The sequence below is a fragment of the Mastomys coucha genome, unplaced genomic scaffold (assembly GCF_008632895.1).
Source record: "Mastomys coucha isolate ucsf_1 unplaced genomic scaffold, UCSF_Mcou_1 pScaffold17, whole genome shotgun sequence".
Lineage (NCBI taxonomy): Eukaryota > Metazoa > Chordata > Mammalia > Rodentia > Muridae > Mastomys > Mastomys coucha.
The window spans coordinates 31,127,617-31,148,395 of record NW_022196899.1 but is presented as its reverse complement, the minus strand read 5'-3'; the positions used below and the strand labels follow the sequence as shown (position 1 = coordinate 31,148,395).

Sequence of the window (20,779 nt, the reverse complement as noted above, 5' to 3'; positions counted from 1 at the left end):
CACTGTGTCTGCAGGTCGCGTTCCAGCTGCACTGAGTTGCTCATAATTTTCCAGACATGGCAAGTAGTCTCTTGTGTCCACAGTTTCAGCTCTACCCCTGCCTGGGGTCCTTTTCATCCCACACTCCACTTACAAGTCACCTCCATGAGTTCTACACAGCTAGTCACTTTCTTCCCTAAATTCTCCTTGCATCACAATACTTCCAACCTTCTCCTGTATTACTATGTACGTAAAATACCGATAGAACTCAACAAAGCACACACACACTACACCAATACTTACACCTCTGCCTTCCTACACAGTGGGCCCATTGGGGCAGAGGACACAGGATACTCTGCTCTTTAAGGCTGCTGTCTAGCACATCTGGCATCCTGCACTCTCTATAATCATGGGCTCCTCTTGAAGAGGTCTTGAAATGTTTTTAGCTACTGAATGACAATTATGAGCCCTGCACACAGCCTTATCAATTATCCTGCCAAGCTCACCTTGACTGATGACAGCAATCTGCCATTGACTGATGACAGCAATCAGTGACACTGTGTTCACTGATGACAATATCTCTGTCAGATGATGGATCTGAAAATGATGATTAGAAAACTCTCTCCGAAATCTAAACACTTTCATTCAGAAAAAAAAAAAAGATATGAACAACTTGTACAGCTGACAACTCTGGAACCACTCAATGCTATGATATTGTCTACCAGGGACACTAGAGAGGTTAGGCAGAGCTGAGGGTACAGCTCAGGAAGAACACTGGCCTGTTAGCACAATGCTCTTGCTGCCATTCTCAAAACCAATCAGACCTTTACGAATGTCCTACCCACTCCTGTAGGAGGCAGAAATGCGCTCTGTGTCCTATGTCTTTATTCTACTGTACTGTTCTCTACACACTGTGTGTCCAACAGATGGTCCCCCTGGTTTTGATATGAAGGAGACACTGGCAGAGCTTTCATTCACAGAAAGAATATTAGCCAGGAGCCAGAGCCCCTGACTAGCTATGATACAGTGTAAAATGATATATAGTATCCACTTCAATCCTTGCAAAGCTTAGATGGGTCAGTGTACCTGTGATACACATGACGGACCAACTCCAAATAATCTGCAGAAGAACACACGGCCACCAAGGGGTGGAGCCAGCATCTGTGTTTGGGCTAGAAGCCCACTTTCTCAACCAGTATTCTAAAGACAAATATTTCCTATGAGTCTAAAGAAGAAACTTCAAAACTAATCACCAAGTTTTATGTGTGTCTTTATATGACCTTTAAGCAACCATAAGGGAGACTTTTTTCTCCAACTGTTTTGCAGAGAAAAGCATAGTGATTTGGAGCCATTGTGACTGCAGAGAGCCTGGACTTCATCTTACAGGCACTGTGTGTTCCTCCCTGCTTGAGTCTTAAAGTCTATGGAATGCAGGGAATGCTACTCTCTCGGGAGATACAAAGATAAAATGATCCCCAAGCAACCCAGACAAAGATTCAATAGCAATGCTAGAAAATACCTGCCCAGAGCAAATGAAACCCCCTCATAGAAAGCACTACTCACAGAAGCCAGCAGCCGTCCATCTTCCTTCATAGCAAGGTACCGGTTGGCACACACTCCCTTGATAGACACAACTCCTCTCTCTTCTGCTTGGAGTTGTAGTTTGACTGTAAGTAACAGAAAAAAATTATGGATGACAGCAGAGATCAAAGCAGCCCACATACACATACACACACACAGACAGAGAGAGAGAGAGAGACAGAGAGCACCACATATACACAGACATACACACAAGCACATATACCACACACACATACACACACACCACATACCATACACACACATCACACACATACACCACAAATACACACACAAACGCTGCCTAGCAAGGTGCTGATCCAGTGTGCAGATCAGGAAGGTACAGAAGTTAGGTGGACATCACGCGAGCTGAGGGAAGAATGTAGAGCCCTGACACCATGCCCCAACTCCATTGTCACTCCTATGCCCCACAGAGGACCGAGGAGGGGCAGAATGGAGAAAATTATTCTTGCTGGCCTCATTTGGCACTGTCAACCATTCATGTTTTTTTTTTAAAGATTTATTTATTTATTATATGTAAGTACACTGTAGCTGTCTTCAGAAGCACCAGAAGAGGGCGTCAGAACTCCTTAAGGGTGGTTGTGAGCCACCATGTGGTTGCTGGGATTTGAACTCATGACCTTCTGAAGAGCAGTTGGTGCTCTTACCCGCTGAGCCATTTCACCAGCCCCAACCATTCATGTTTTTAAGCAGTGACTTTATGATCCAGCCACTCCACTCCTGGGCATACATACCCAGAGGGCTTTACACCCTACAGGGGGACACTGGCACATCTGTGTGTAAACTGTCACTCTGTTCACTACAGCAAGGAAACTGAACCAGCCTAGGTGTCCCCAACAATGAACAGACAATGACAATGTAGTACATATACAAAATGGAATAGTATTCAGCTGTAAAGAAAAAAAAAATCATGAAAATTTTAGGAAAACAGGTAGAAATTTAAAGTATAATATTAAGCAAGGTGACCCAAAACTCAGAACAAAGCTCTCATGTCTCCCTCATATGCAGATCCTAGCCCATAATATGTCAATGTGTGTCAAACAGGTGCGAGTGTGAGGGGAACAAGAGGTTAGGCAACGAGGAAAGACAGAACACAGGCAAAGGATGCTTGGCATCCCAGAGGAGTGGAGGCTAAGTTTCCCAGCTTCAACTCTGTCCTAGCCTTTTCCCTGTGCTGGGCGTGTGAACAGAAATGCAGTTGATGGTGAGTGGGTATGACTCTCAGCAAAGCCCGTGGGTTCAAACAGCCATTCTACTCACTTGCTGAGTTCAGGACTGGGAAAGCACTTGAATGGTTCCCTTAAATCAGTGGTGTGCTGCTTTTTATTTATGAGTTATTTAGGACAAAGTGGGTTTTTTAAAAATATAATAAACATATTTTAAGACTACATGGAAATGAGGACATCTGTAAGATGTCTGTCGGTGCAGTGCAACAGCTTAAACATTTTTGACATCTTGTTTGGCCAATTTTTCACACATAAAGGGCAGTCTAACCCAGTGCTGCCTCGTGAGCTGCATCCCTGACTTTCTCACATCTTATTATTTCTACCTGGTCTTTCCTTTTCCCAACGTATTCGAGGGGTTTTCTGTTTAGCTATTCTTATTTTTATAAATTTCTTATCTAACCCCAACATGCTGACACATGACTCGTTCATGCAGTGTGACTTACCACACTACATTAATACCAAGTAGATTTCCAGAAGCAAACCACATATTACCTGATTATGATGATGGGATTTGAACACAAAAATTACCTAATTAATTGGGAGTAAAATGAAGTTAAACATTTCTTTCTTTCTTTCTTTCTTTCTCTCTTTCTTTCTTCCTTCCTTCCTTCCTTTCTTTCTTTCCTTCTTTCTTTCTTTCTTTCTTTTTTTTTTCTTTTTTTTTTTTTTTGTTATTAGAGACAGAGTTTCTCTGTATAGCCCTGGCTGTCTTGGGACTCACTCTGTAGACCAGGCTGGCCTCGAACTCAGAAATCCGCCTGCCTCTGCCTCCCAAGTGCTGGGATTAAAGGCGTGCGCCACCACCACCTGGCTAAACGTTTCTATTTTACTGTTTGGAAGTAGCATTTCCCTGCTAGGACAGCCTCCCCTCCCCCAAAATGGACTCTGGATAACAAACGTTACCTAAGAACAAGTCTGGAGGTCAAATAAGTTCTGTGAATTCTTAACAAAGCCCCAGGCATGGCTACATACTAGACAGAAGCAACTTAAAGGGAGAAAGCTTTATTTCTTTCAAGGTTTCAGGGCGTCTGGCCCCTTGTAGCTGGGAGGGCACACTGGGCAGGTCAGTGGGTGACCAGTGCAAGAGCACGCCTTCCATCTGAGTAAATCAGCAGGAAGAAACGGGACCAGAAACAGGGACAGGTCATCACCTCTAGTGACCCAGCCCTACCAACCTGGCCCAGGAGAGTCCCCAACCAGCACCCACCTGGGAACAAGACATGCAAGCCCACGAGGGCCACTTCAAACAGAGAATACTACCAAGTCTTACTGCCAAACTCCTCACAACTTTGCCCAGTAAAACCTATGATGTAAGTCATTATAACAGGGCTGGGTACAGAGTGTTCATCAAATATGTTTGGTCCCAGAAAAGAAAAGGAAGTCATCAGTCGTCCAGTACAAATAGCCCAGGGGTCCCTCCACCTGGACACTACTCAGAGGAGTAAAAACCCTGATGACAGTTCAAAACTGGAGAAACCAATGAAGTGTGATTGTAAGGTAAAGTAACTTCCCCGCTGCTTACAAGAAGTTGGGGAGACAGTGCCAGCAGCTTCAGAGAGACTCTGGAGTAATTATTAAAACTGCTAGGTAAGACAGTGTTGCAGTGATCACACCACACTCTTTTTCCTATCAGGACATCATTATATGCATACAATGAGACCTAATCTACGAGATTATCTTTAAAAGCCTTTGGCAATATGAGTATCTAGATGGTGTGGGTGGAATGCGTTAAAACACAGCTGATACATTTCAAATCTATGAGAAACATGTTATCTTATGATTCTACTCAATATTAGATATATTTGATAATTTCACACTAACATAAATGAATGGGCATGAAATTTCCTGCTCTCTGTGCAAATCATCACTGGTTCTAGAGAGTATTGGCCTCAGTTAGGCTCTTAGTTACCTGGGCCAAACTCTTCTACTGGATTGAAAATATAATACGGAATTAAGAGAATATGATGAAAACACCGGACCTAAACAAATGCAGGCAGAAAATCTCACAATATCACTGGGAAAAGCAAAGGAGCTAGATTCTAGTAATGATTATGTGAGAGTCACCAGGCCAGATCTGAGGTACTCCAGAACTAGTGACCTGTGAAAGTCCAGGTCTCTCTAGCTTGGGCTATGTGCAAGGCCATGGGCAGGGCCGCACAGCCTGTCACCAGCCTCCCCTTGGCTCCTCTCAACAAGCTAGCCCTCAGCTCCAGCTCACTGCTTACTCCTAATGTGCATTTCTAGTCCCAACAGTGACTGGCATCAATGTGTGGACAATGTGTTGGCCTCAGGGTAAAGGTCATCATTCAGGGCTACTCACTCAGCTTCCTTTATAGACCTCTCAGGTGACCTGTGACTGAATGCTAACAGACATTGCCCACTAAGCAGTGGACCCTAATTGTGGAGGCTTAAAAAGTAACCAGAATTGGATCTATCACAAAGGCACAGGTTTCCTTTAAGGACGCTCCATAGCTAAGCTGAACTCAAACAGAAATATTCTAATTGCATGCACAGATGATACCTTCATAGGTGCATAGCCATGCTCTGCCCTTTTACTCTAAAGTGACATCTGTCCTTGTCCTTGATGGTGGAGTGTGTTTCTCTGATGAAGCAGAAAGACCGACCCTGTTTTCTAATCACATCTGTTAGTCCACATCTTTTAGTTGGGGGACTGAAAACATTGAAGTGTTTACTGGTTCCTGTTACTTTGGGGTTATAGTGTGGGTGGAAAGATGCAGGCAAGTTGAAAGTGAAAATAGATATGGAAAATGTGAAATGAACTCCTTAACACACACAAGCCGGGGTGGCAACTGTAACACATGACAGCCCTGACAAGGCAAGAAGTCCAACAAGCAATGATCAGCAGAGTCTACAATGGCAAAAGAAACATCTTACACGGGCGGTGAATGACAGCCTAAAGTATTTGAAACAAGCCAGGCAGTGGTGGTGCACACCTTTAATCCCAGCACTTAGGAGGCAGAGGCAGGAGGATTTCTGAGTTCAAGGACAGTTTGGTTTACAGAGTGAGTTCCGGGACAGCCAGGGCTACACAGAGAAACCCTGTCTCAACACCCCCTCCCCCACAAAAAGTATTTGAAACAAAAAACCCTGACACGGAGAATTAGCTGCATCAAAAATACGGCATTACCAGTAAACTTGAACTCTTAGGCCAGGTAGACAACACAAAACATATTTCCATACCTACTAGCACAACAATCATTTCACAGGATATGTAAAAATACTCATCCCACCAGTATTGTATGCCATTCTTACCCACATGCCCACTGGACTTGCACAGTACAAATAAATTGATTCTACCCAGGAAGGTTTGTTTTTTTTCCTCACTCAAATCAACATGATATTCAGTGACATTGAAGGCTGAGGAGGTGTTGTCGGTAAAGAACTCCACCTCCAGAACTCAATATAAAGCCGGGCATGGTGCAGTCATGTGTCACAGCTGGTATACCAGCCAGTCGTGTGTCACAGCCGGTATAACAGCCAGTCGTGTGTCACAGCCAGTATACCAGCCAGTCGTGTGTCACAGCCAGTATACCAGCTCATGTTAAGGACTTCATCTCATGTTTTCCATATCTATTTCCCCACTGGGAGACAGAGACAACCAGCTCCCTGACTGGCCAGTCTACGAGAAACTGTCTCCCAAAAGATGAGAAAAACAACTCAGAGCAGAAAAGATTATATTATAAATTGGCTTATGGAGTCAGAGGATTGAGTCAGTTGATGTCCCAGTGTGATTTTCTGTTGCTGTCATAAAACACTGACCCAAATCAACTTAGGTGTGGCGGTGTAAATAGGAATGGCCACAGTAGGCTCACAGAATTGAATGCTTGGTCACTAGGGAGTGGCAGTAATAGGAGGGGTGGCCTTGTTGGAGGAGATGTGCCACTTGGGGCTTTGAGGTTTCAGAAGCTCAAGCCAGGCCCAGTGCCTTAGATGCAGACTGCTCAGCTGCAGAGCTACTCCAGCACCATGTCTGCCTGCGTGCCGCCTGCTTTTCCAGCATGACTGATGATAATGGACTACACCTCTGACGTTGTAAGTCAGCCCCAGTTAAGCACTTTCTTTTATGAGGGTTGCTGTGGTCACAGCGTCTCTTCACAGCAGTAGCACAGTGCCTGAGACCTTAGAGAGGGAAGGGTTTGCTTCAGCTTACATTGTATGGCCTACCCTTTAGGGAGCCTTACCCACGCAGGAGCCTGACGCAGGAACTGAAGCAGGCACCAGAAAGAAACCTTACCAACTAGCTTGCACTCCCTGATTTGCTCAGCCTTCCTAGGTGTGGTATCAGGCTAATCCAATGGAAGCAAGTCCTCACCTGAAGTCCACCCCCTTTCCATCCCACCCCCGCCCCATTACTCTGTGTTAAGTTGACAGAAACTGAGCATCACAGTTGGCTGTCACTCTGGCTCTGGGCCTGTTGTGGGTAGAGAAGCAGGATGGAGTGGAGATACATCCTGTCAGTGGAAAGCTGAGAGGCAGCAAGAAAGGGCAAGTGAGAAGATTCACGTGACCAACCTCCTGTAACTGGGCCCTGTCACCTGTCACCTAACAGTCCATTCAACCACGGATTCATTCACTGGTGAAGCTACAGCCTTTCAAGATCCAGTCACCTCTCCTGGAGCCCATGACCTGATAACCAAGCCTCTGATATATAAGCTGACAGGGACAAGGGCGGGGGCTTTATATTTGAACCATGATGTAAATATGAGATATGTACATCACACATCAGAAGACGGATCTAACCTAGCCTGAGAGATTAGAGGTTTCCTGGGAACAGGGAAAGCTGAATGTTTCCCTGTTCCCAGGAATTAGCAGTTGATCAAGGAAAGAGACAAGAGAGCATCTTACATAAGACCCATAGAAGAAAGGGTGAAGCAGGAAAGCCTGGGCCTCCGGTGGGGTATGACGGTCAGGTATGCTGCATAAGCAGGTATGCTCCCCAGCACTATGGCTGCTCTGGATTCTGTGTTGAGAAGCGTGGTAGTAAGACATGAGGTGAGAGAGAGAGAGAGAGAGAGAGACAGAGAGACAGAGAGACAGAGAGACAGAGAGACAGAGACAGACAGAGACAGACAGAGACAGACAGAGACAGACAGAAAGATAGACAGAGTTCTAAAGAAGTGGGAAGCCTAAGAGTAGTCAACACATAGGAAAGGCTTGGGGGAATAATTACCAAGAGTGGAAACAGGAAAAGGTAGAGGCAAGGAAGGAAAACGGGAGGCAGGGGAAGGGAGAGAGAGAGAGAGAAGGAGGGGGAGAGGAAGAGGGAGGGAGAAAAAGACAGACAGATAGACAGACATTTCTGTCTTGGGAAGCTGGGAAAGGCTAAGCACTAAGTTGACTGAAGAAGGCAAGAAGTTGTTCTCAGTGGACACACCAACAGAGTACCTATAGAAAATGCAAATAGTCAACTCCAGAGGATGATCAGTTCTAGAAATGTGCATCTCAAACAAGACATGCTATAAGTGAAGGGGAGATGTTTAACAGTGGCTTCCTGGGGAGCACAGGCTGCACCTGAAGAAGACGGGGAGTGTGAGAGAGTGACAGCTCCCTGAAGACGACAGAGCAGACACTGATCAAAAGGAATGGGCAGATTCTACAGTGCTTCAACACATGTGGAAGAAACAGCAAGCTGAAGCTGTGAGAGAGGGGCCATCCCTTTGGGGCAAGAGTGCACGTGAGCGCGCGCGCGCGCACACACACACACACACCCCATATACATACATAACACAAATATACTACATACACATACTTCACACTTCATAAATATAGTAGTACACAAACACATCACACATATACTCACATACCCCATACACAGATATCTTACATACACATACCAAACCCATGTGTACAGATTCAGAAACTAAGAGAATGCTGTGAATATGTGCAAATGAAATCATTTTGCATGTTAAAAATCCAGAGGGTCGGGCTGGTGAGATGGCTCAGCAGGTAAGAGCACTGACTGCTCTTCTGATGGTCCTGAGTTCAAATCCCAGCAACCACATGGTGACTCACAACCATCCGTAATGAGATCTGACGTCCTCTTCTGGTGTGTCTGAAGATAGCTACAGTCTACTTACTTATAATAATAAATAAATCTTAAAAAAAAAAATCCAGAGGCTCAATACAACATACTAGTCTGGCCTGGGACCTAGAACAGCAAAGACAGAACCAGTGGAGAAAGGCCATGTAAGGCTGTGGTTTAGCTCACTGTGCTATATCCCCGTCTTTTAGTTTTGAAAAAGGTAACTGCTCCATAAGCAATCAGTCTTGGGAAAGGATGAGAGAAGGGTACAGAGCAACACCACATGACTCTCCATAATCTAAAATTACTTCAAAGTAAAGCTTTTCAAGATGAGGTTCAGAACTAGCGCAGTAGTTAGCAAAGCTGCCCTAATGGACCAGCAAGTAACAGCCTCTCCTCACACACATCTCAGACCGCTGCTTAGGAAAACGCAGTGACTCAGAGGACAAGGCTGCCTGCCACCAAGGCTGAAGGCCCTCTGTGCTCAAGGCCAGGACCCACACGGTGGAACGAGATAACTGACTCTCAAAGTTGTCCTGTCTCTGGCCTCCAAGTGCACAGTGAGGCTTATACCTGATACCTAAATAAATGTGACTCCTTTAAAACTTAAAAATGGTCACGGCAAAGTGTGTCTAGGACTTGCACAGAGAAAACTGTTGGTCAGAATCACTTCTTTCCCAAGGTGGCATCAAACTGAGAGGTCAGAAGTAGGGAGTGGGGAGCTGTAAGGACCCACTCGAGCCAGGATCCCTCAAGGCTGCAGAGGCCTTCGCTATCACAGCTCTGAAGCCAGGTGACGGGCTAGACCTCGCCCATGGGTCTTTACCTCGGCAAGGCCTTTGGAACTGTGAACAGAAACAATCCCTGCAAGAGACCTAGGAGAACAAGACTCGGCTGCAGCAGTCAGAAAATTCCGCAGAAGGACGTCAATCACGCAGAAGGACGTCAATCACGCAGAAAGACGTCAGATACACAACATTTGCTGAAACTCTGATGCTGGCTTTTAAGGAAAGGCTGGATCCTCCAGCCAGGCTGGACTTACCACAGTTTACCTCACAGTAGCCCTGACCCTCTCACCTACACAGAGAAAACACTTGGCTATTGCAGAAGGCTGTGCTGAGGCTGAGAACCTGTGTGGGGTCTGCACTACTTCTGTGATATTACTCTTGGCAACGGTGAGACTATGAATGTCTTATGATGTAGGGGGTGGGGCTTATTACCATATGATTATGGACAGGAGAGACGACACTCATTTTCTTGATGTGAGGCTTTGGGAGAGGAGAAAGGGTCTTACTGGATAGCCCTGGCTAGCTTGGAACTCATTAGGCAGACCAGGTTGGCCCCAGACTAACAGAGATTTACCTACATTCTGAGTTCTGGAATTAAAGGCATGTACCACCACATGTGGCCAGAAATTAAACTTTCAAAAAGATGTCCCAGACATATTTTTCAGTTTATACTTGCTCTCTCCTAGACAGTCTATTGTCCCTGATCAAATCTAAAGTTTCCTAACAAATGAGCAGTTCCCCCAAACCTTACAGCCAAGTGGGTAACCTAGGAGTCTAGGCGGCTGAAAGCCAGGCCCTAGGGTGGTAACCTAGGAGGCTAAGCAGCTGAAAGCCAGGCCCTATGCTGGCATTCCCCCAGCTAACAAAGGCTCTCACATCTTCAGTGGCATCATCTAAATCAGACCGTGGTGTTCTGATGCTCTGGATGCAACCTGGAGTCAAGGTGGACGCAGTGCAGAGATGAGCACAGAGAGAGCACTGGCCCCTGCTCAGAGAACAGTCATGAGCTGATGAAGACAACTATTTCCTTTGTCTTTTCTGTAAAATTGATTTTTTATATTGTGTATACATGGGAGGAGGGGGTGCACATTCGCATGTGGGTGTCCACAGATGCCAGAGGAGGGTACCAGGTACCCTGGAGCTGGAATTACAGGCCATTGTGGGCCTCCATGTGGATGCTGGGGCTAGAGTTCAGGTCCTCTGTGAGAAGAGCAAGTGCTCTCAACCACCAAGCCATCTCACCAGAGCGCCGCCCCCACCCCATCCTTCCCTGCTGACTACTTCCGAGAGCCAGGAGCCCCAAATGCAGCTACCATGGACTCTTCCTGGCCTATTTTGTGGGTCATACAATTCAAGTGAGAAAATGCTGTCAGCCTCTGGCAGGAGGATTTTATGGCAGGAATAGTTGTTTAAATTGATGCCTCAAAAATCTAGACTTCAGGACCCCACACTGTCTTCTGTCAGGGCAAACCAAGGCAGTGCCAAGCACACGAAGCTATAAATAAACACCTGGCTTCCCCTATAAAAGTCATTAGTCCTGTATGTGTTCAATGGAGAAATATCCCTAACGTGTTTCTAAAAATAGAGGGCCCGGGAATCGCAGTAATGGAAAACAGACTGTGGCCGCCAGGCACATTCAAACTGCGGTTTGAATGCAATGTCTCCATGGGCCCATGTGTTTTTAAACACTTGGTCCCCAGCTACTGAGAAGGTTGTGGAAGCTTTAGGAAGTGGAGCCTTGCTGGAGGACTTGAGACTTTATAGCTTGTACCTTGCTTCCTGTCCACCGTCTATTTTTTTGAGTGTTGGTTGCTATGTGAGCAGCCAGCCTCTGGTCTTGCCACCATGCATTCCCTGTCTTCTGCCATGTGTTCCCTGCCATGGACTGTGTCCCCCTGGAACTGTGAGCCCAAGCAAACCCTTTTTCCTTTAGGTTGTTTTTTGTTAGAGTGTTACTTTATTACAGCATCAGGAAAATAAGAAAGACAGGGATATTCTATGTCTTCATTGTGTTGATATCAACTCTATGTCTGGGATACAGGACTATACTTTTGCAAGAACTTAACGCAGAGGTGGGGAGGGATGAAGGAAGATGGATGAAGGGAGATGAAATCTACCTCTCCCAAAGTTTAAAATTTAATGTTAAAAAAAACAAAAACAAACAGCCAACTGCTCGAAATCTCTACTTACAGTTTGAGAATTAACGTTTTTAGTCTGTGCATCTAGATCTACAAATTATTTGTGAGACGCTGTGTTGGTGAGGGAGTTTCCTCTTGATATTATTTTACTGCTGGCTTCAGTTTCCATGAGGAATGAGAATGGAAGGAACTAAGAACCCAGAGTGAAAGCCACACACAGACCAAAGGCTTCGCCTATAGTGCCTCTGGATTTCTTTGTCCTATAACCGTTGTTGCCCGAAGACCTTCATTTAGATAGTAGGCTTCTGCTCCTGCAGAGTGAGCTATTGGAATGCAGTTTCTTAAAGTTAAACTTGCATTGTATCATAAAAGCAGAAAACCACACAAAACTCTGATGAGAGGATTTAATTGAAGAAATGAATTTTAATGATATTTTTCTAGCCATCCTAGGAAAATATACAAAATGAATAGGAGCCATTGTGGGTTTGTTTTTACCCCATTGAAGGCTTATTTTCCTTATTAAGCTCCCAATTTTTCAGAGGCTATGGATTTTTAGTTTCCTTCATCTCTGTTCTGAAGTCTCTGATTTCACCTGAGGCAAAACAAAAGCAAGGCAGAGGGATGCTATGGCTAAGATGTCTCTCTGCTCTCATCTGTTGCCATATTGGTATCAAGAGTTGTGTGTGTGTGTGTGTGTGTGTGTGTGTGTGTGTGTGTGTGTGTGTGTGTGTAAGGGTTAACAAGAAGACCTCCTGTGCCTCAGACACACGACATTAAAAGTTCTTATTAATAATGAACTACACTGGTGGCTCCAGAACATTTGATCACATACCCTGCAAGAAGCTACCCAAAAGGCAATGTCTCCTGGAAGAGGCCTTAGAAAGCTATGGGTAGACACAGGCTCCCTTGTCTGAGGAAACCAGCAAGAGGAGGCCCAGAGCAAGTCAGTAGTCCTAACAGGAAGAGTAAACCACATGAAGTCGGAATGTCAGTCAGGGTTGGCAGCTGCCAGAAGCTAAGGAACACAGTCGCTGAAAACAATGGCTGGTATTTCTAATATGATATAAATCAATTCTCAAAAGTTCCTCGTCAACCCCTCTGGTTGTCTCAACATTCAAGGACACAAAAGTACTTGTAGGAAAAGTAGTTAGCACCTCCACAAAAATTGCAGACTCTGGGATGTTCGCTGCAACTTCATTCATGATTGCTACAACTTGGATACAAGCACAGTATCTTTCTGTTATCCACAAAACAAAGTGGTAACCCAGACCATAGAAATATAACTCAGGACTAAGAGGAAATGAGTGGTCAGCCGTGGAAAGGCATGAGGAAGCATGCAAGAAAGGCAGCGAGAGAGGTTTGGCTGGTGGAGGCTCAGGTGAGGGTATAAAGCTCGGGATTCCTAGTGAGATGACTGCATGTGTCATAGTGAGAGATGCTGTCACTCTGCGTCTGTCCAAACCCCTGAAATGCACAGCGCCTTCGCTACCATGAAGGGCAGTCTTGGCATCAGTGATGAACAAGTATGGGTTTACGGTGACAACTGTACAAGTGTAGTGTGAGACACTAATGATGGAAGGGCTGTGGGTTGAAGCGGGTGATGGCTGGAAGTCTCTAGCTTTCTCTTAATGTAAACCCGAATCCTCTCTTTAAAAGAAATGGCTTATAATTAACTACTTTAAAATAGGGCACAGAAGACATGTACACATACATACATACATTCACACACACACATACATACAAAAGTACACACTCTCACATACACACGAGAGCAAGTAATATGCACATACAAGCATATACACGTATACACACATAAACACACACACACATAATTGGCATTCAGCTTGTGGTCACCAACATGAAAGCCCTTCATTAAAAGTCACTAGCCAAGCTAGAATGTCGTAAAGTCATAAGTGGCCAAAAAGAGATTAGCCAGAAACATAAGCTCCAAGCTTGGGTTTCCAATGTACCCAAGAGGGGAGCACCTCCCAATCCCAGCCTGTTCCTGGCAGCCCTTTCTTCCCTTCTGAAATGCTCTTGGACACTTGCACAGTGCCTGAGTCTTTTCCTGGTGTTAGGTAAGAGCCTTACAGAGATAATGCAAGCGCTTGGCTGGCCCCAGGCTTCCCCTCGGGTGAGTGCCAGTTAATGGAGCTGTTTGTGTTCTTGGCACTTCTTTCTGGATTAAAGAGTCAACATCCATCTACAAAGCTCAACCCAGGCAGTTCCAGAACAGCAGAGTGGTGTGTGCGGGAGGCAGAGCCCAGGGTAGACGGGAAGCTGCCCAAGGTGTTCCAGCAACTGAACAGCCATTCTGTGTGGCTGGGGAAATCATTAGGAAAACACCATCCAAAGCAGCCTGGAGACAAGAGAGTTTTATTTGAGTCTCATGAAAATAGCCCTGCAGCACGTCCCTCAATCACTGACGAGCTCCACTCTGGAAAACCCTGCTCCCTGCCAAGACGTCCGGCTCCAAGAGTTCTGAGGCCCTCGCAAGGAAAGCCTCTTTCATCCTTCCTTTCGTGACAGACACTGGGTACATGCAGGAGAGAGCTGAAAACTGCTTTTTTTGTATGTGTGTGCCTCAACGTCTCCAGGAAGAAACAGCCTCTTTCTTGACAAGACTGAGATCACAGCTCTACCCTTTGGTGTGCTGGCCTAGGACTGACAGTCGGCAGGCTGACTCCTCCATGGTGACATCGTTAAAGTAGCCGCATCTCTTCCCTATCTGCTTCTGAGTTGAACACAGAGCTGACACTCCCAGACCAGCACCAGTGGCTGATAAGGCTGTGGGCCTTTCCATAGCCTCCAGAGATCTACTATGTAGCCTTGTGTTGTCCTATATTTAAAAGCTTGTCTGATGCAAAAGATCAGAGATCTACAGAAGAAGAGACATACTAGATTTCCTTTCTCGTGATCCACAGCACGAGAAAGAGGCACTCCTGTCTGCATGGTCACTAGCTAAGCTTTCTTGGTCCTAGGTACGGTCTCAGTACCCAGTGCCCAGCAGGAGTGTGATGGTGAAGAGAATTCACATTCAAGGGCCTCCAGTCCCTGTTTGACTCAGTGTGTCCACTTGTGTTTATGAGAGTTTGACTCTAGTTTAGTTTTGCCTACATTCTTCACACAACACCGATGAAGCACTTTGTGTTCCTTGCCTCGTACCATGGGACATGCAGGCACATTCCTCCCCAGCAATCATGGCCACAGAAACAGGCCCACTGAGGCAGGAAGTTGGCAGCCAGCAGGAAATGGTGTGGGAATGCTGGAGCCATCTTTCTTCTGGCCTCCTTGTCCATTTTCCGCTTAATTCTCAGTAACATGAAAAGCCACGGCAGAGTCCTTCCTTGCAGCCAGCCTCATGGTACTGCTGTGCTCTAGCGTATTTATGATCACGAATGCTCTTCACCGTTTGTAGTAACTTCCTTCCTGTCATGGTTCCATAAGCTCATGTGTTTGAACACTTGGTCCCTGCTGGGGCGCTGCTTCGGAAGGTTATAAAGCATTTATGAGGTAGAGCTTTACTTGGGGGAACTGTGTCGCTGGAGGCAAGTTTTCTGATCTTATAGTCTGGCCCTACTTCCTGATCTGCTTTTTGTGTGAAGATGAGATTTGACATCTCTTTCCTGACTGCCAGGCCTCACACCTCAACTGCTCTGCCTTTCTCCCCACGATGACTGTGTCCTCTCTGAACTGTAAGCCCAAATAAACCCTTTCTCCCCTTCTTTGCTTTTGGCTGAGGGTGCAGAGGTAGGAGGATGGCAGACTCTAGTTTTGAGTTCTATAAATAAAGCAGAAAACAACAAATGAGGTTCCTGAGGTGTGGAACAGTAAAAGTGAGTTTTATTTGACCAGTACTGTAAAGACACTGCAGGCTCTTTGAAAGAAATGCATTGAACTGAAAGCACTTGGAGAGTCGATATTGGGGATTGGCACAGTTCTGCTCAAATGCTAGAGAACCCACATGTGATCTGGATGATGCCAGAGAGGCTTCGACATAGGAAGAAATGCCTGGCTGAATGAGTAGAGAAACAGGGCTTCAGGCTGGTCACATCAAGAGTGGTGAGGAACAGCCTGGAGTTTCTGCTTCAGTACCAGAACTGGGCTCATTCCTCCTTTATGCATTTGTCAGTGTTGGTAATGGAAGCCAACAGACATGTATCCACAAGAAGATGCCTTTAGACAGGAGAGGAGGTTTTTTTAATGGAACATCCTTGCCCTGTGCCTGGGATCTGCAGCCTTGTAGTCCTCCCCACACTTAATCTGGTCTTGACACAGTGGGAGGGATGTTTAGTCAAAGGTACGAAAGCAGAAAGCACGTGAGTAGCTCACTCACTCTCTGAACATTTGTTCTTAGATTAGCCACTCTGAAAAGGCCCAAACCAACCTCAGGGAGAGACATCTGAAAGTCTTTTCAGACTGCATAGAGTAGAGTGTGTGTGTGTGTGTGTGTGTGTGTGTGTGTGTGTGTGTGTGTGTGCGCGCGCGTGCATGCGTGTGTCTGTCTGTCTGTCTGTCTGTCTGTCTATCTGTCCACCCAGGAATATGATTAACAATGGAATGCTAACTTTAGGGCGTTGGGATTAGAGATATTTATTACACAGCAATAAGTAATTATAGCACTGGAAACAATGAGATACAAGACTCTGGAAGGGAGTGTCAGTCTGTGTACCGGACGCTATCCGTAGAGACCTTGGCCTGGCCAGGCAGGAGGATCCAAGTGAAGGGGAAAGAGCACAAGCAGAGAAGGGAAGTGCTGGTGCCAGCTGCTGAGCCGAGCCAGAGCTGAGCAGGACCGAGCCGAGCCGGTGGGGTTAAGGGGGCATGGGCTGGTTAGCAAGCAGAGTGCAGGGAGCTTCTGGTGGTGAAAGCTTTCGGAGAGCATTCTCTTCCCAGGCAGTGTTACAGCTCTCGTGACCGATGTTCTTGGACAACGGAGTAATTCTCACACACCGTTATTCCTTGTGGATGGGATCTGATACACTCTTCTAGGGTGGGGTGGGTCTGACGGCAGGTGCTTCCTACTGACTTGGCCTGAGATGCCTCATCTACACGAGGAGGGACTTGTATGCACTGCCCCTTACATGACCGACTGCCACGGTTCTCTCTATGGGGGCTGTGGCTATGGGACAGGTACCTGGAGTCTGGAGCAGGTGAAGCTCCTACCGTCCCTCTGGGTCTCCAGGGCTTCAAGCCCTAGCTCAACCTTACCAGGCTTCTTCTCACAGTCCACCACCCAACAAGGAAAGTCTCAGGACAAAAGCCCAATAGCTCTGCTGTATGTGACAGTTTCACCTTAAATATACTGCTTGGGGTATTGCTTTACTTACTTTACTATGACTGTAAAGTAACACCAGGGTGAAGGCAACTTATGGAAGAAAGAATTTGTTTAGGGTGTATAGTTTCAGAGGATGTATCCGTTCCCATCATGGTGTGGGGCATGAGAGCAGACAGACAGGTGTGCTGCTGGAGCCGTAGCTGAGAGTTCATGTCATAAGACAAAATCACAAGGCAGAGAGAGCTGAGAATGATGAGCTTTTGAAACCACAAAGCCCACCCCAGTCACGCCTCCTCCAACAAGGCTACATCTCCTAATCCTTCCAAAATAGTTCCACCAAGTGGGAGCCATGCATTCAAATATATGTACCTACTGGAGCCATTCTCATCCAAACCACCAGTTACTAGGCTGATACCCACAGCAATATAGTCGCTGCACAGATGAAGAGGTGAGCTGTGACAGTTTTACCAGAGGAATACACCAGTGAGGCCAGATAGGGCGTAGGTTGTAGGGAGGGCAGTGGAAGCAGGGCCTGGATTGAAGTGAGAACAGGGCAGAAGGCAGTACCAGCTCCTTGAATCTCATGAATCCATGTTTGAGGTGATGGTTTAGCTTCAGGACTTTCCAATACAGAAGCACACTCGACACTCTTCGGCCATCCCCAGTATCAACCTAACATAAGAATGTTCATTTCTTCCCCTAGCCGTCCTCCCCTCTTCCTCAGTACCTGGCTACTGAGCAGGAGGCATGCCATGCTATCCATCCATCGAGGATTAGGCCACCAAAAATTACAAAGTTTGTGCCTTGACTTCTATCAAAAAGATAAACAATATTAAGGATATAGAAAAAGTAAAGCTCTCCTAGACTGCTGGAAGGACTGTAAATTAGCCCAGCCATATGGGCAATTATATGAGAGTTCTCAAAACACCAGACATACAATCCCATATGACGCACCACCACCACCATCAGGCCTATGTCCATAGGAAGAGTCAGTATGTCAGAGACGACATCGCTACTGATGTTTACCGCGGCATTGTTTGAAATAGCAGGATGTGGACTCACCTCAGGGCTCACAGGCAGATGAGCAGATGAAGATAAATAGATAACATATTCCACAGATGCGAAACACTCAGGTGACAAGATCCTGACATTTGTGAACCTTGCTTAGATCAAATGATGAAAGTCAGGTGCAGCAAGGCAGGTGACACACCACAGACGTAAAGATGGGCTGTGGAGACTGGTGTGTCCATGATCTCACATAGTTAATACTCCTTTCTATTAGGACCAGTCAAACCCTCTCTGCTGGGTAATTTGGAATCATTTGTGCCAGCCACAGGTACCCTAGAAGCTACGCTTCCTTCCAGCTGTCACTTATTCCTTCATCTTCCATGTTCTTCAGGTCTGACGACCACTGCCTTCTTTATGTCATGAACGTATACTGAAATGTCACTATCTATTCTACAATTGTGTGCAGATTTTAATATACTTTTTAAAGAGTTATACTACAGAACTCATTGGCACAGGGGGGACATTTCCTAACAGGACTCAAATGGCTCAGGCTCTAAGATCTACAAATGATAAATGGGACGTCATGAAACTGAAAAGCTTTTGTAAGGCAAAAGACAGAGTCAATAAGACAAATAGGCAACTTACACATTAGGGAAAAACATCTTAACTAACCCCATGTCTAATAGAGGATTAGTGTCATATGTGTATATATATATACACATATATATATGCAAACGAATATGATGAAACTAAAAATATCATCCTGAGTGAGGTAACCCAGACCCAAAAGGACATGCATGGATTGTGCTCACTAATAAGTGGATATTAGCCAAAAAGTACAGAATACCTAGGATACAACCCACAGAACTTAAGAAGTTTAATAGCAGAAAGGCCCAAGTGAGGGTGCTTCAATCCCACTTATTAAGAGGAAGAAAATAATCACAGGAGGCAGAGGGAAGGAGGACCCTGGGTGGGAGAGGGGAGCAGGAGGGGGAAAGGGGGAAAGGATCAGGTATGCGGATGGAGAGACAGGCAAAAAGCCCAGAGGGCAGCAGAGTGAATAGAACATACGCAGCCTCGTGGGGTGGGAGATGTGGGCACACTCTAGAGTGCACCAGAGATCTGGGATGTGAGAGACTCTCAGGACTCAAAGGGAGGGACCTTAGATGAAGTGCCCAACACTGGGGAGAGGGAACTTGAAGAATCCACCTCCAGTAGAAAGACAGGGCCTCAAGTGGAGGGATGGCGTTACCAACCCATAGTCAAAATTTCTAACCCAGAATTGTTCCCGTCTAAAAGAACTGCGGGCACAAAAATGGAAAGTCTGAGAGACAGGTGGTCCAGTGACTGGCCCAACCATCTCAAGAGGAGGCAACGAGGCCTGACACCATTACTCATCTATGTTGTGCTTACAGACATGGCTGTCCTCTGAGAGGTCCTACCAGCAGCTGACTGAGACAGACTCAGATACTTACACCCAACCATTGCACTGAAGATGGGGATCCCTATGGTTGAATTAGGGGAAGGATGGAAGAAGCTGAAGCGGAGGGAGACCCCATAGGAAGACCAGCAGTCTCAACTAACCTGGACCCCTGGAAGCTCCGAATCAGGCGGCATTCACGGGCTGCTCCGAGGCCCCACACATAAATAACAGAGGACTTCTGGGTCTGGCTTCAGTGGGAGAAGATGTACATAATCCTCTTGAGATTTGAAGCCCAAGAGAGTGGGGGAGGTCTGGTGGGGGGGAGCATTCTCACCAGGGACAGGGGGAGGAGGAATGGGATGAGGAACTGTGGGAGGTGGGCAATGACTGGATTGTAAATAAATAAAATAATTAGAAACAAAGAAAGAAAGAGAAGTAAAGAAAGAAAGAAAAGAAAAGAAAAAAGAGAGAGAAGGGAAGAAAGAAAGAAAGAAAGAAAGAGAGAAAGAAAGAAAGAGAGAGAGAGAAAGAAAGGAAGGAAAAAGGAAAGAGAGAAAAAGAAAAGCATGCTTTGACCCAAGCAACCATTTGCAGGGGGCTTTGGCCTGGCGTTAGGAGGACAGATGAGAACACCAAGACTTGAGATGTGTCCTCCCAGGGAGGAAGTCTTACCCCAACTATCTTCATTTCTACAGCAGGCAGAGGCTGGGACTTATAAAATTTTCTTAAAATGCCATAAAATAGGCGTGGGAGGAGATGGCAAGCAGCCCCTGGCTCCGGCACAGACACTTCCACCCTAGCTGAGGTGCCTGAAACCACAGCAGGCTTTCTTCTTTCCCTGGCGCAAGAGCCGTCATTCTGTTTCCATGTTCCCTTCTTGCCACCTTTGGAGCCACCGAGCCTAGACACACTGAAGGCTCAGGAACCTGAGTATGCACGTGTCTCCACCCAAATCTCTCTTGCCTGTTCTTCAGTTGTTTTCTGTATCCAGCCACACACACTGCTGTATGCTCTCTGGTTTACTTCCCTTAACCTGCTTGCCCCAGCCAATTTAAATGATCCTTTCTGATCCTTCCAGATAATATGTCTGCTCTCTGTAAATTGCCTCTCTGCCCTGCTGACTCCTCCCCCTGCTCTCACAGTCATTCTGTAAGGATACTCTGAGTTGAAATATTTCAGGCCTGAAAGGAAATCTCACCCCTGCAAATAAATTATTCTGAGACCAGAAACGTGTGTGTGTGTGTGTGTGTGTGTGTGTGTCTGTGTGTGTGTGTGTGTGTCTATGTGTGTGTGTGTG

At 46.1% G+C, this 20,779-nt stretch overlaps 1 protein-coding gene across 2 annotated transcripts in view; it reads right to left on the bottom strand.

The window, feature by feature from the left end:
* Nucleotides 1–20,779, bottom strand: part of Fgf2 (fibroblast growth factor 2) — a 59,989-nt gene that overhangs the window by 14,494 nt on the left and 24,716 nt on the right. For both annotated transcript variants that reach the window (XM_031376664.1, XM_031376663.1), the window contains exon 2: nucleotides 1,543–1,646. In XM_031376664.1, the coding sequence (XP_031232524.1) occupies nucleotides 1,543–1,646 (104 nt within the window). The remainder of the gene's footprint in view (nucleotides 1–1,542; nucleotides 1,647–20,779) is intronic.